The sequence below is a fragment of the Esox lucius genome, chromosome 24 (assembly GCF_011004845.1).
Source record: "Esox lucius isolate fEsoLuc1 chromosome 24, fEsoLuc1.pri, whole genome shotgun sequence".
Taxonomy (NCBI): Eukaryota; Metazoa; Chordata; class Actinopteri; order Esociformes; family Esocidae; genus Esox; species Esox lucius.
In genome coordinates this window covers 310,633-327,500 of record NC_047592.1, presented here as the reverse complement: position 1 = coordinate 327,500, position 16,868 = coordinate 310,633, and the positions used below count along the sequence as shown (strand labels likewise).

General features: G+C 41.7%; 1 protein-coding gene across 5 annotated transcripts in view; it reads right to left on the bottom strand.

Moving 5' to 3' along the window:
- The window catches only part of LOC105006398 (voltage-gated potassium channel subunit beta-3), a 21,682-nt gene extending 8,784 nt beyond the window's left edge, over positions 1-12,898 (bottom strand). The window contains exons 1-6 of one of the 5 annotated variants that reach the window (XM_029117676.2): positions 11,314-12,898; positions 11,139-11,274; positions 4,743-4,786; positions 1,763-1,800; positions 950-1,029; positions 84-128 (exon numbers count right to left, since the gene is read on the bottom strand). In XM_029117676.2, the coding sequence (XP_028973509.2) occupies positions 84-128; positions 950-1,029; positions 1,763-1,800; positions 4,743-4,786; positions 11,139-11,274; positions 11,314-11,455 (485 nt within the window). In that variant the 5' untranslated portion in view covers positions 11,456-12,898. Of the gene's footprint in view, positions 1-83; positions 129-949; positions 1,030-1,762; positions 1,801-2,593; positions 2,818-4,742; positions 4,787-4,878; positions 5,404-5,652; positions 6,503-8,729; positions 8,746-11,138; positions 11,275-11,313 lie in introns of those variants that run through there. The other 4 variants (XM_034290290.1, XM_010864913.3, XM_034290292.1 and 1 more) reach the window with 4 other exon arrangements.
- Between the last annotated feature and the right edge of the window lie 3,970 nt (positions 12,899-16,868).

The following is a 16,868-nucleotide window of genomic DNA, read 5'->3' as shown; positions in this document are numbered from 1 at the left end:
TGTAGAGAAAGACATTATTTCAGCCATATTGCTGAGCTGTCACCATCAATTACTTAGACAAATGGGGAGAAAATTAGTCTCACCTCCAACCTTTCTTTTTTAGAATGTTACCCAGGGTTTTCTCAGCTCTGAGAGAGAGAGAGAGAAAGGGGGGGAACAAGTTATTATTAATTATTACATTTTGATTGATTATAGTGATATGATGAGATATCAATCAGCCAATCAAATGTATTTTATAAAGCCCATCCACAGTTGTCACAAAATGCTTACCCAGATACCGAGAAACATCAATCAATCAATCAATCAAAATGTATTTATAAAGCGCTTTTTACAACAGCAGTTGTCACAAAGTGCTTTATAGAGACACCCGGCCTTAAACCCCAAGGAGCAAACAACAGTAGTGTTGAATTTCCTCAAGCAACAAGAGTTAATACACAGTGGCTTGGAAACACTCCCTAGTAGGGTCCAAAATTAGGAAGAAACCTAGAGAGGATCCAGACTCTGAGGGGTGACCAGTGAAGATTATAAGAGTACATGACCTTTAGAGTCACGTCAAAGTTTTTCCCGCTTCATAACCAGCTGGGCAGGACATGTTCTGTATGCAGATTTTTGTGTTAATATGTGTATATGATCTGTATGGTAAATTACATTTTGATACAGATATTTTACCAGGTAGGTATAATTAAGAACACATTCTAAATTTCAGCAACACCCTGGGAGCAATTTGGGTGACGGAGTTGCTTAAGGATAGAGCAACAGAAGGACTGGGGATTCAAACCGACAACTTTAGTTTACTGGCCCAAATCTCTTGACTACTAAGCAGCATTGTGCTGCTGGTGACACTTTCTCATTCAGTTCCTCATTACAGCGGCATTTCTTATTTATTCTAATTATATTTCCCATGCTAATAAAGCCATTTATGATACTGTGAAAGAGATGGTTGGATTACCTTCCTGAAGCATACACTTCTGCTGTGTCGAACAGGTTGACTCCATTGTCATAGGCAATGGTCATCAGACTTTCTGCCACCTACACAGAGAGAGAATAGAGTCACTATCTATGGAAATGCCACTACTGAAAAATGGGGTTAATGTAGTCAGCTTGACTAATATTTGGTTATATATCAGGCAAGTAATAGATAATATTAATGAGACAGAAGATACATAACGCTAATAAGATAGATGATAGATAACACCAATAAAACAGATGATAGACAACGTTCATGAGACAGAAGACATAAAACTAATGAGACGATGTAAACACTAAACAGACAGATGATGGGAACACTAAACAGACAGATAATGGGAACACTAAACAGACAGATGATGGGAACACTAAACAGACAGATGATGGGAACACTAAACAGACAGATGATGGGAACACTAAACAGACAGATGATGGGAACACTAAACAGACAGATGATGTAAACACTAAACAGACAGATGATGGGAACACTAAACAGACAGATGATGGGAACACGAAACAGACAGATGATGTAAACACGAAACAGACAGATGATGTAAACACTAAACAGACAGATGATGGGAACACTAAACAGACAGATGATGGGAACACTAAACAGACAGATGATGGGAACACGAAACAGACTGATAACGGGAACACGAAACAGACTGATAATGGGAACATGAAACAGACTGATAACGGGAACACGAAACAGACTGATAATGGGAACATGAAACAGACTGATAATGGGAACATGAAACAGACAGACAATGGGAACACTAAATAGACATAGCAGTACCTCGTCTGTGATCTGTGAACCAAATGTCACCCAAGTTCCTGTGAAAATAGAAAATAATGTATGTGTGTGTGATTTGTCAGCAGGGTTGGGTAGGCTACTTTTTGAATGTAATCCATTACAAGGTACATTTTTGATTAATCAAACTCAGTAATCTGAATTACTTTTAGATTACTTTCATTTTAGGAGGCATTAAAAGACAAATAGGAATATAACCAATTGAACATCTTTTGCAGGATTAATCAATGTTAGAATTTGCATGGCTTGCTAAAAACTGAATTAGCTTTTTACCTTATGGGTTGTGTACAGTGCCTTTGGAAAGGGGTTTCTAAACCATTGCTTCGCTCATCAATATGATTGGGCATTCCAATTATTCCAATAACCCTTGATCTTCCACATTCTGACTTTTTCACTGAAGATAACCCAAAATGTAACGATGTGTTAATCTGTTATTTGTATTTTATTCATGTTTTTTATTGCTTCAAAACATTCTCAAAAAAGGGTATTGACCTTATTGTATATAAAAATCAAGGTTCCATAGCTTTCCACGCTTACACTACATTTTAAGTGTTTTCCTCCATAAACACCAACATTGTCAAAAATGTTGCAGAAACCCTAGGCATGTAAATTCAAGCTTGCAAACGTGGACACCCGCACACAAATAAGATTTCCCTGTGCAAACGAAACCTGCGATTATTTAGGGCCAACAGCGATGGATTTTCAAAACGCAAATGAAATAAATAAACTGATTATACACCTGCACTCTTAGCTTAAATTAAGTTGTCATGATCACATGATTCTGAAATGCAAAGCAAGCAGAATCACATGGCCTACCAATATGGAGTTGAGATTGTTGCATCAAATGAAATGATCATCCTTTGGCAGAGTTCTTCCCCACGCACCTTTTCTCCTCAAATATCATGATAAATTTCATACAATGTTTAATCTTGAAGGTAGCGCCATGTTACAGCTCTCTGACAAATAGTTGCCTAATCTTCTAAACAAGTCCCATATAAACAGATCAAACACTAGGGGCCGGTTTCGCAGACACGGATTGAGCCTACTGTGGAGATACTGTGGGAGGTGCTGCGGGAGTATGGGGTGAGGAGGTCCCTTCTGAGGGCTATCCAATCCCTATACATCCCTATAAGTGAGAGCTGTGTTCGGGTTCTCGGTAGTAAGTCGGACTCATTCCAGGTGGGGGTTGGCCTCCGCCAGGGCTGCGCTTTGTCACCAATCCTGTTTGTAACTTTTATGGACAGGATATCGAGGTGTAGTCGGGGTGGGGAGGGGTTGCAGTTCGGTGGTCTGGGGATCTCATCGCTGCTTTTTGCGGATGATGTGGTCCTGATGGCATCAACGGTCTGTAACCTTCAGCACGCACTGGACCAGTTCACAGCCGAGAGCGAAGTGGTTGGGATGAGGATTAGCACCTCTAAATCGGAGGCCATGGTTCTCAGCAGGAAACTGATTGAATGGCTCCTGTGGGTAGGGAATGAGGCGTTACCCTAAGTAAAGGAGTTCAAGTATCTCTTGGTCTTGTTCGCGAATCGGAGCAGCGGGAGCGTTATTGCATTCGTTTTACCGCACCGTTGTGACGAAAGAGAGCTGAGCCAGAAGGCAAAGCTCTCGATATACCAGTCAATTTTCGTTCCTACCCTCACCTATGGTCATGAAGGCTGGGTCATGACCGAAAGAACTGGATTGCAAGTACAAGCTGCTGAAATGGGTTTTCACAGAAGGGTGGCTGGCTTCTCCCTTAGGGATAGGGTGAGAAGCTCAGTCATCCGTGAGGAACGAGAAGTAGAGCCGCTGCTCCTTTGTATCGAAAGGAGCCAATTGAGGCAGTTCGGGCATCTGGTAAAGATGCCCCCAGGACGTCTCTCTAGGGAGGTGTTCCAGGCACGTCCAGCTGGGAGGAGACCTCGGGGTAGGCCCAGGACTAGGTGGTGAGATTATATCTGGACACTGGCCTGGGAACGCCTCGGGATCCCCCAGTCAGAGCTGGCAAATGTGGCTCGGGAAAGGGAAGTTTGGGGTCCCCTGCTGGAACTATTGCCCCCGCGACCCGATAAGCGGACTAAAACAAAAGTTCGAAGTGGGTACAAACGCAGTCATCTTCTTCAAACTTTTAGTTTCAATAGCTTTTACAAAAGTATAACTATGAAAAATATGTATTATTGATCAGGGGAGGTTGAGGAACAACGCACACCCTTAACTTTTTTTATAATCATGGCATTTCTACTATTGGAGCCATTGAAGTGAAAAAGATCACATTTATTTTCACTGAAGTGAAAAGTGTCAAATTTAGAAAATTAATATATTGAAAAAATAAAGGGTGTGCATTGTCCCTCACCCTCCCCTGATCAATAATACATATTTTTCATAGTTATTGTATGCTTTCTAAGAGCTATTGCAACTAGAAGGTTGAAGAAGATGGCTGCGTTTGTACCCACTTCGAATGCTCCCACAACCAGCACCGGCCAGAGATCGCTTCCTTTTCAGTTTCGGCTCTGATACACTGCGATTATTTCTCTGTGGCTCGCTGACTTTATGCTCGGTTAAAATATGAGTAAATAAGGGCTGTGCAACATTGTAAACACTTTTGTAATCACAATGAGACCAATACTGGATTACATGAATAGTTCATTAAAGAGCTATTGAGATTTTAAGAGCCGAATGTCCACTCTAAAACTAACTTCACCGCAGTTGCGCATGATGATCATACAACTTTTGGCATATGTTATTTGGGTTCAAATAACAATGTTTTTAGAACATTAATTAAAGAAATCAAACATGCATAATGTCAGAATTCATTCACACACCTATTATTTTTAATTGAAGTGTTCCAAGAAGTAATCATACATTTTTTCAGAAGTTTCTGCAATCCGATTACAATATTTAAAATGGTGATTTAACAGATTACAGTGACTGTTTTTGTACTCCGTTACTTCCCAACTCTCTGTCTGTATGGGTACATTACCTAAACCGAGACATGACACTCTTAGACCAGATTTTCCAAGATTCCTGAAAAAGAGAATCATTCATTCAATCAATTCAATTTGGTCCCACTGTCTCCATCCAAACAGCTAGCATGACAAACTTAACCTTTAATATACCTTTCATAAAATATCTTGTTTTCTTGATGTTTATGTTGAAATGATTGTAGTTTTTATTGTTCTTGTTGTTCTCGTACACACTCTTATTTAAAGACATTTCTGAGGTCAGTCCAAAATAGACAATAATCAGATCAAACTAACTAAGTTAACTGAACTCAAACAAGACAATTGTTCGCCACACACACACTGATGATGACACTCACATGTCACACACAAACACACTCTCGTTCTCTGAGAATATACTGTATATTATTTCTCAATACTTTACCTGAAATACCAGCCAGGGACCAACCCAGCAGCCCAGAGTCACACCAAAACAGCAGCCCAGAGTCAATCACACCAAAACAGCAGCCCAGAGTCAGACCAAAACAGCAGCCCAGAGTCAGACCAAAACAGCAGCCCAGAGTCAGACCAAAACAGCAGCCCAGAGTCAGTCACACCAAAACAGCAGCCCAGAGTCAGTCACACCAAAACAGCAGCCCAGAGTCAGACCAAAACAGCAGCCCAGAGTCAGACCAAAACAGCAGCCCAGAGTCAGACCAAAACAGCAGCCCAGAGTCAGTCACACCAAAACAGCAGCCCAGAGTCAGAGTCAGTCCAACCCAGAAGCCCAGAGTCAGTCAGACCAACCCAGAGGCCCAGAGTCAGTCAGACCAACCCAGAAGCCCATTCTAACAGTAGTTCAGACAGGAAGCCCTCACCTAGATAAACACTATCTTATAAAATGCACTTCTGTTTGTTAGAAAGTGTGTATTTGTGTGTGTTAACCCTCACCTGTACTTCATGTTGCTGTGGCGACCGCATGCTTCATTCATGTGGGCGTGGCCTAACAGGTGATGTTGTGATAAAGGTGTGGGTTTGACATGGGAGGGGTACATAACGTTGACCCCTCCCCCCCCACCTTGACTCCTCCCCCCATGCTCAGTGCTCCTCTTGATGTTGTGGTCTGTACATGCTATGGAAACCTGCATCCTGACAATGAGTCTAGCATCACTCACTGTTTGGGCAACACCATGAAGACAAACCTTTAGTTCAGAATGCTAACCCCATTTGGGTTCTAACCTTTAGTTCAGAGTGCTAAAACAGTCTGCTTTCTAACCTTTATTTCAGAATGCTAACCCCATTTGGGTTCTAACCTTTAGTTCAGAGTGCTAAAACAGTCTGCTTTCTAACCTTTATTTCAGAATGCTAACCTCATTTGGGTTCTAACCTTTAGTTCAGAGTGCTAAAACAGTCTGCTTTCTAACCTTTATTTCAGAATGCTAACACCACTTGGGTTCTAACCTTTAGTTCAAAGTGCTTGTTCTGGGTTCAAACACCCCTAACTCTAATGACCCCGCAACAGAATCACTCATTAGGACCCAGTACTCTGCATCACATTCAGTTCCAGTCCCTGGTCATGGGCTCCAGGAGAAAACACACACAGGCACACTAGTGCCCCAGGCTGATAGAGAAGTCATGCTACAATGAACTTTCTCTCTGACCACCATAGACCATAGAAAAAACAACACCCACACAAACCTCTCAGACCAGAGAACACACTCAGGATACATATATTCTCACACACAGAGAGAACACACTCAGGATACATATATTCTCACACACAGAGAGAACACACTCAGGATACATATATTCTCACACACAGAGAGAACACACTCAGGATACATATATTCTCACACACAGAGAGAACACACTCAGGATACATATATTCTCACACACAGAGAGAACACACTCAGGATACATATATTCTCACACACAGAGAGAACACACTCAGGATACATATATTCTCACACACAGAGAGAACACACTCAGGATACATATATTCTCATACACAGAGAGAACACACAGGGTTAGTGAGCACTGATCCCAGTTGCCAAATTCCCTGGAATCTGATTTCCTGATGTCTGATTCCAGGTTTGTCTGATTTCAGCGTTGTCTGATTCCAGTGATCTCTGATTCCCTGGTACTCCAGAAGTTTCTGAGTCCAGATGTGTCTATTTCAAGGGGTATCTGATTCCAGAAGTTTCTGAGTCCAGATGTGTCTATTTCCAGGGGTATCTGATTCCAGGTTTCTGAGTCCAGATGTGTCAATTTCCAGGGGTATCTGATTCCAGAAGTTTCTGAGTCCAGATGTGTCTGATTCCAGGGTTGTCTGATTCCAGGTTTCTGAGTCCAGATGTGCCTGATTCCTTGTTCTGTTTACAAGCCTGTCAGTCTCTGTACTGAAGAGCACACACCAACCACCGAGTTACTGCTAAATATTCATAGAGATTAATAAGATCCCTCTTCTTCTTCAGCAAATCACCATCCTAGTCCAGCTGATTGTCTGAAGAAGACAAGCTATGGTACTTCCTGGCCTTGTCCGGTAATGTCCCACAACAGACACCCAGTATTCCCCTCTTCCTTCGGTAAGTGGTTTACACGCACACCAGCACTGACATCTTAACTAACAGACACCAGCACTGACATCTTAACTAACACACACCAGTACTGACATCATAACTAACAGACACCAGTACTGACATCGTAACTAACAGACACCAGCACTGACATCGTAACTATCAGACACCAGTAGCACGAAAAGATGAGCAGCAAATGTACTGAGAGAGAGAGAGAGAGCGAGAGCGACAGCGAGAGCGAGAGCGAGAGCGAGAGCGAGAGAGACAACACTGTTTGCTATTGAAACTCTTCTCTCTCTCCTTTTCTCATCACTCTTTCGTCCCCTCACTACTCCTCTCCCTCTTGCTCTCCCTCCGTCTCCCTCCTCTGTCCATTCCTCTACCTTTCTCCCCTCTCTTTCTTTCTGTCAGCTACGGAACATATCACAGTTCTCCCTCTTCTCTCATGCATTTGCACTTAACCACCAAAAAAGACACTAACACACACACACACGTTGTGTAATGCTCTAAAACTAAACCTGGTGGAAAATTGCACAACTAATTACATTAAATGGCAACTGGTCAGTAACATGAATGAGTATTAAAAGATCCTTCCAGAGAGAATGAGTCTGTCAGAAGTGAGGATGGGGAGGGGTTCACCACTCTGTGAAAATAGTGTAACTAGAATAATGTTTCTCAACGTAAAATTGCAAAGAGTTTGGGGATCTCATCATCTGTTGTAGATAATATCATTAAAAGATTCAGAGACTTCTGAGAAATCTCTGTACACAAGGTAAAAGGCCGAAAACCAGTATTTGATCTTTGGGCCCTCAGGCACTGCATTAAAACCTATGTGATTCTGTAGTTCTGAAAACCACTGTCTGTGAACACTGTACGTCACTGCATCCAGAAATGCAAGTTTAAAACAATACCATGCAAAAAAGAAACCATAGATGAACAAGATCCAGAACCGCCAACAACTACTACCAGGCTGGTCTTGGTTACTGTATAAACCTACAACTACTACCAGACTGGTCTTGGTTACTGTATAAACCTACAACTACTACCAGGCTGGTCTTGGTTACTGTATAAACCTACAGCTACTACCAGGCTGGTCTTGGTTACTGTATAAACCTACAACTACTACCAGGCTTGTCTTGGTACTGTGTAAAAAACCTACAACTACTACCAGGCTGGTCTTGGTTACTGTATAAACCTACAACTACTACCAGGCTTGTCTTGGTACTGTGTAAAAAACCTACAACTACATTCAGACTGGTCTTGGTTACTGTATAAACCTACAACTACTACCAGGCTTGTCTTGGTACTGTGTAAAAAACCTACAACTACATTTAGACTGGTCTTGGTATTGTGTAAAACCTACAACTACTACCAGACTGGTTGGATTACCAATGCAAGTTAAAACTCTACCATGGAAAGAAGAAACCATATATTAACAAAATCCAGACAAACCTCCACCTTCGGGAAGTCGAGTCCTCCGGACTAAAAAAGGAAAGGGACCATCTGGCTTCTTATCAATGCACACTTCAAATGTACATTTGTATAAAGTAGCAGTCAAAAGTTTGGATACACCCACTTGTTCAACTGACCTGCCTACATTCCAGACCTGAAATCCTATATGAAGCAAGAATGGGAAAACATTTTACTTTCAAAACTACAGCTTGAACATCTTCCATTTTCTAATAATTGCGCCAACAGTTTTTTGCCTTCTCACCAAGCTGCTTGCCTATTGTACTGTAGCCCATCCCAGCCTTGTGCAGGTCTACAATTATATCCCTGATGTCCTTACACAGCTCTCTGGTCCATTGTGGAGAGGTTGGAGTCTATTTGATTGAGTGTGTGGACAGGTGTCTTTTATACAGGTAACGAGTTCAAACAGGTGCAGTTAATACAGGTAATGAGAGGAGAACAGGAGGGCTTCTTAAAGAAAAACTAACTGTGAGAGCCGGAATTCTACTGGTTGGTAGGTGATCAAATACTTATGTCATGCAATAAAATGCAAATTAATTATTTATATATTTATATATTATTTATTATACAATGTGATTTTTTGGATTTCTGTTTTAGATTCCGTCTCTCACAGTTGAAGTGAACCTATGATAAAAATTACAGACCTCTACATGCTTTGTAAGTAGGAAAACCTGCAAAATCGGCAGTGTATCAAATACTTGTTCTCCCCACTTTGGTTCAGTGTTTTGATCAACAAGGTACAGCTGGTGAATAACATAGTTCAGTGTTTTGATCAGCATGGTACATCTGGGAGCTGGTTAATTCCAGCTCAGAGTCAGGAATGGAATCATTTTCAGTAGGATTCTGTGAAGCAGAATGCTGTGGTGAAAGAGAAGACCTTGTAGCTCACCTTTGTTGCTAACTGAGGAAAAACTTGAGAGAAATTGTGCTGCTGAATGAACTTCATGTTCTAAAGCAAAGAAGTGTTTGGTCACACCATTGTCACAACCTTCCAGAAATCCAATTTGGTGCCACCGGTCTACAAAGACCACCCTGGATGCATCTTCTCCTCTACATGGACCACCCTGGATGCATCTTCTCATCTACACAGACCACACTGGATGCAACTTCTCATCTACACAGACCACACTGGATGCATCTTCTCCTCTACATGGACCACACTGGATGCATCTTCTCATCTACATGGACCACACTTGACGCATCTTCTCGTCTATACGGACCACACTGGATGCATCTTCTCAGCTACATGGACCACACTTGACGCATCTTCTCATCTACATGGACCACACTTGACGCATCTTCTCGTCTATACGGACCACACTGGATGCATCTTCTCATCTACACGGACAACACTGGATGCATCTTCTCCTCTACACAGACCACACTGGATGCAACTTCTCATCTAAACAGACCACACTGGATCCATCTTCTCATCTAGATGGACCACACTGGATCCATCTTCTCATCTACACGGACAACACTGGATGCAACTGCTCGTCTACACAGACCACACTGGATGCAACTGCTCGTCTACACAGACCACACTGGATGCATCTTCTCATCTACACAGACCACACTGGATGCATCTTCTCATCTACACAGACCACACTGGATGCAACTTCTCATCTACACAGACCACACTGGATGCAACTTCTCATCTAAACAGACCACACTGGATCCATCTTCTCATCTAGATGGACCACACTGGATCCATCTTCTCATCTACACGGACCACACTGGATGCAACATCTCATCTGTACAGACCACACTGGATCCATCTTCTCATCTAGATGGACCACACTGGATCCATCTTCTCATCTACACGGACCACACTGGATGCAACTTCTCATCTAAACGGACCACACTGGATCCATCTTCTCATCTAGATGGACCCCACTGGATCCATCTTCTCGTCTACATGGACCACACTGGATGCAACTTCTCATCTACAAAAACCATTCTAAAACAAATAAAATTGCTGCCATTAATATCTGTAGCAGACTGTGGCACATACGCACACATAGGGAAAGAAAACATCTCTTTCAAAGCACTTTGCTGGATTAAAGACAGATGGTTGATAACAACCCCCATTCTGATTCACCCAATCACACACATCCTCTCTTTGCTTCCTCTCCCTGTCATTCTCATCTCCTCTTTTTGCTGTCTTTCTCTTTAACTCTTCACCATTAATATTAGTAGTATGTGAAATCTTCAGATATATTTTTTCAACATATACTGAAACTGACCTCTGACAATATGTACTTTTTGGTTAAGGTATTGCTTCAGACTGACCTCTGACACTAAGCAGCTAAGCTGAGATATTACTTCAGAGTGACATTTGACCTTTTCAGAGTGATTTAGGTCTAATAAGCTCCTCCTTTCCACACCTACCTGTAGGGCATGGCGGTCTGTTCAGCAGTGCAGTCGGTCACAGAGAGGTCACACTCCCTGAGGTACATCTCCAGTCTTCTCTTCTCCATCAGTCTCCTGGCAGCCTGGAGTATCTGTCCAGCTAGTGCCGACTCCCCTCGGACTCCCCCCACTACCCCTCCTCCCCCCGCCCCACCCCCCTTCTTATCTGACCCTGTCTTGGTTGTTGTGAATGGTTTGGGTTTCTTACTGAAGCCGTAGAGTTCTTCTACACTAAACTTACCGCCTTTTCCTGCAGAGGGCCCGCATCCTGCAGTAGCAGCCCTACCAGCGAACATGATGGACCAAAGACTTTGACCTCTGGTGACTAACCCCTTCAACCTATGGCTAACCCCTTCAACCTATGACTAACCCCTTCAACTTATGGCTAACCCCTTCAACCTATGGCTAACCCCTTCAATCTATGGCTAACCCCTTCAATCTATGACTAACCCCTTCAACCTATGGCTAACCCCTTCAATCTATGACTAACCCCTTCAACCTATGGCTAACCCCTTCAATCTATGACTAACCCCTTCAACCTATGGCTAACCCCTTCAATCTATGACTAACCCCTTCAACATATGGCTAACCCCTTCAACATATGGCTAACCCCTTCAACCTATGGCTATTCCCTTCAACATATGGCTAACCCCTTCAACCTATGACTAAACCCTTCAACAAATGACTAACCACTCTGTAAACTGTGTTCATCCAGCCTTCCTCAGGACCGTGAATAGTGTCAGCAGTAACACACAGTTTTAATAATGTCAGTAGCTGCAGTGTCAGATGCCTCAGGCTCAGGAGTTGTTTCAATATAAGTAGTGTCTGTAACAATAATATCAGTAATAATGCCAGTATTTTAAGTAACAGTAGCGTTAGTAGTGTCAGTAACAGTAGTTTCAATAGCAGTTGTGTCTATAGAAGCAGTGCCAGTTGTCAGTAGTGTTAAATCCTCAGTAGTGTCAGCAGAGTAGTGTCAGTAACGGGGTAGTAGTAGTGTCAGCAGAGTAGTGTCAGTAACGGGGTAGTAGTAGTGTCAGCAGTTTCAGTAACAGTGGGGTAAGTAGTAGTATCAATTGTGGTACTCTCAGTTGTCAATAGTAGTAGTCAATAGTATCACTGTCAGTTGTCAATAAGGTGTTTAATCATCAGTAGTGTGAGTACAATTGTAAGTAGTAGTCAGTAGTAGTAGTGTCAGTTGTCAGGATTGTTAAATCCTCATTACCAGTTTAGAGATTTTTGTTCCAGGTGTTGCATGCATGTAGCAATGTTGGTCAAACTTTTCTGGCATGCAGGTGCTGTTCCCAGTAGACTGGTTTCTTCAGAAGATTGGTTTCAGTTCAGTCCTGGTTCTCTTCAAAGTGACCAATAGGCATCTAGTTATTTCCTGGTTCTCTGACAGTGCTCTAGAAGTTTTCAGTTTAATCCTGGTATCTGGACCAACCAGCAAATGGACAGACAGACAAAATCCAGGAACTCCAAGGGTGCTGTTTGCCATCAAGGTCAGATGAAAAGACAATAACAAGAACTCATAAAGCATGTCTGGAGTTGGGAGTATTTAGAAAAAAACAGTCTAACCTTAAATCCTGCAGTTGGCACTTTGTTTCAAATTTTTCTCCCTCTTTTCTTACTCCCTGTCTGTCTGCTGTAGCTATATCCAGCTCAGTCAGTTGAACTGTAAAGACATTAATGACACTCTAACTCTGTAGGTTGTGCATGTCTAGATGTGTCCCTCTCTCTCCACCCCCTGCTTGACTGACAACTGGATTTAGTCAAAAACATTTAATGCCCCCCCATAAGTGTTTTGTGTGAGTGTGTGTGTGTGTGTGACTAGATTAAGTGAGACTTGGCTAGTGGCCATACCTGACATCTGCACCCAGATTAACATATTTCAACACACACAGTGTGGTGGAGTGGTTTGACCTATTCTATGGTCAGTGCTAGAGGCCGTGGTTCTACAGAGGTCAGTGCTAGAGGCCGTGGTTCTACAGAGGTCAGTGGTACAGGCAATAGTTCTACAGAGGACAGTGGTAGAGGCAGTGGTAAATGGAAAGCGACTGCCTGATATCCTCGGTTGGATGTTAACAAGTCAACGCTCCATCATAACACCTCTACATTCACTGAATTGGTATGAATATTGCAGACGCTCTCCTCAGTTGTTATGTTAGTGGAAAGACAATGATGTGGAAGATTTAGTTTCAGGCATTCCAGAGACTGTCTTCTCACACTTCCACTCCACTACACACTTCACTCTGTGTAACCATCAGCATCGTGTCAATGTAAGGTTCTAAACCATCAGCATTGTGTCAATATAAGGTTCTAAACCATCAGCATCGTGTCAATGTAAGGTTCTAAACCATCAGCATCGTGTCAATGTAAGGTTCTAAACCTTTAGCATCGTGTCAATGTAAGGTTCTAAACCATCAGTATCGTGTCAATGTAAGGTTCTAAACCATCAGCATCGTGTCAATGTAAGGTCCTAAACCATCAGCATCGTGTCAATGTAAGGTTCTAAACCATCAGCATCGTGTCAATGTAAGGTTCTAAACCATCAGCATCGTGTCAATGTAAGGTTCTAAACCATCAGCATCGTGTCAATGTAAGGTTCTAAACCATCAGCATCGTGTCAATGTAAGGTTCTAAACCATCAGCATCGTGTCAAAGTAAGGTTCTAAACCATCAGCATCGTGTCAATGTAAGGTTCTAAACCATCAGCGTCGTGTTAATGTGTTGTTCTGAATTTCTGCATTTTGATCCTCGGAACATAATTCAAAATATGCATCAAATATATTGTTTTGTTTTTGTTTCCTAAAATATCCCAAAAAACATATATGTCTGATGCTAAATGAAAAACACTTTACAAACAAAATAAAACAGAACATTAGTTTAACCTGAACATTGACATTACAAAAAATAAAAAAGCAAAATAATATTAAGAAATAATAGCAACTAGAAATATCTGGAACACTTTTGTTTGAAAATCCTGTACATTCTTTGGCCAATCTTTTATATTACGCATCTTTTCTATTTTTCACATAAATAGTTTTACCAGACTAGCTGTTGCTATGGAATTAGGAAGTGGGAATTAAAATAAATACGCTCTCTTCTCTCTCCCCCTCCTCTCTCTCCTCCCGTCGCCACCCCCTCCCCTCCTCCAGGCAATAATCCACTGTTTATCTCATCTGTTCAGTCTGAAAACCAACCATTCAGAGCTTCTCTTTCCAGATGAAGGACAGGGGTCAGCTGAACATCTGGGAAGCCAGAAGAGTGTATGTGGGTGTCTCCTGTAAGTAATTAATTCAGGAAATTAATGGTGTCCCATAATAAGCCCCCTTATCACCAAAGAACCAGATCCCATTACCCAGAACACCCATAGCCAAGGTAAGAGGTCAAAAATGATTACATCATCACTGACCTGGAGACCAAACACTGTCAGTAAACAAGTTCACTTAACGTGTGTGGAGTTATATAGAGGCCCTATGTAAGATGCAGAGGACATGATGTCAGGCCAACCTGCTGGAAAGCACATGCTTACCCTTACTTCCCAATCTGAGTCCCGAAATGTTCCCAACACCAGCACCTCCAGTTGTCCTACTGACACATGCTAGATAAAAACATGTAGTTATTACAGGGGACAGAAACTTTTACATATATAGTCAAACCTGTGTGTGCGTGTGTGTTAGAGTAATCCACAAGGATGAGGCCAGTTTTATAATTTAATCTAATCCACTATAAAACATACTGTTGCTGAAATTATATTTATTCACACACATACAAACACACATGCTGGTTTTACTATCAAAGTGAGCACCAGCAATTTAGTACCATAAAAAAATTAATCAGGTTAGCAAAGGTTCACAAAACGTTTGAAAGCAGAGGGACATAAGAGAAAAATATACTCAGCCTGTTATAACCTTTGACGTGTCTTATTCTCAATCTGCTACAGTACTAAATTGAAAACTACATTCCAGCAAGTCCAAAAAAATAAAAAAGCATTGAGGAGTTTAAAGGTTATACAGCCTCTGGATACAGAAGAAACAAAAACCTTGAATTTGTAACAGTGCATACTTTGATACTTCAGAACCTTAGATGGCAGGTGTCAAACTGTTTCCACAGAGTTTTTTTCCTTAAAATTGGTTCCCAGTTCAGACCAAAACAACCAGGTGAGGGTAGAACCTAACCAATTAGTGACCTAATTAATCAATCAAGTACAAGATTACGATCATGAAATAAACTAAATATAGAGCAACATAAACTATTCCAAAACCCAACGCAAACTAGCGGAAAGAAAATGGAATATTGAAAACGATCTATCATTTAAGCCTGAATAAATGTTTTAATCTGACCAGGAACAAACTGTCTCAATCTAGTACCATATCAAGAAGGTAATCTAGAAAGGAACAATTCTAGTTGTCTTGCGTTGTTACAGACCTTTAATGAATTATATTCCTATTTATGATAGATTTTAGATTTGTGTGGATAGGGACTGGAATGCCCTTTCATATTAGTAGCCCAAATATATTTTTCAACCTAAATGTGATAAACCCTCACCGTTGTTGATGCAGGCTTATGATATATCCCCCATAGGATTGGGTTTTATGGGATTCAGCACTTTATTCATATGATTCTATGATAGAACAGACAATATTATCAGCCGGCACTGTTATGACATCACCACTACACTTGCGGATGTCACAGCCACACACTGATGTCACCATCAAACACTCTGATGTCAGACCCCACGTTGGTTGTCCATGGTATTGATCACGATGATGCTCCGGACCAAGCGTGCCGCACAAGCCCTGAAAAGTGAAGCCAAAACGTCTTGATCGCCCCCTGGTGAGTGGTCCCAGTATAGGTCATAAACCCCGCCCTCCCCATTTTATTCAATGGGACGCGAGACCAACTAAACAATTAAATTACCCTTCAAATATATTTTTTCCGAAGCTGGTTTCTGTCATTTACTGTAGTTTGTATCACGCCAATGTAAATTCAAGAGTTTGTTTTTAAAATAAGTTTGTTTTTAGTTAGTTATTTAATGCTCTAAAAACGGTGGTGTGACATCGTGATTCACAGCTGTGATTGACAGCTATCTGAGTCGAGGAGCCACTGAATCTTCGGAGGACTGAGGAGATTGGAACTTTACATTTAATCTCTAAATTTCTATAATTGATATAATTTCACACGGACATAATGGGTTGTTCTGCAGTACATTGTGCTAACCGATCTGGCATTTCCAATCGATCTTTGAATTTTTTTCGGTAAGTTAAATTTATAAGCTATTTAATTAGTAAATAAATGTAATGGGCTAGCTAACGTTAGCTAAAAGACAACAAGCCTCGTTAATAGCCATGTTAATAGCTAGCAGGTGATCGTTAGCTAGAAGTTACCAATTATTTTTGTATTAGGCCTATTCTTAATTAAGGTTAAACATGATGTAAGTTAGGCTATAACATATCGTCTAGGTTTAACAAGCAAAGGTTGTACTGTACTTGGACTTGCGATTGATTACGGTATGCGCATTCTGCGAGGGAGAGTGAGGGCGGGGCACAGGGGTGGGGCCGTTGATTTCGCGGCTTTACGGCTTTACTTCCTTCTCGCTACTGCGCATAACTACTGCGCAGAACTGGTCCCAAGATCGCTATCTGCGCAGACGCAAGTCCAAGATGTCAGCGCCGTATCAGGACACTGGTGGCTTCATTTTTCACC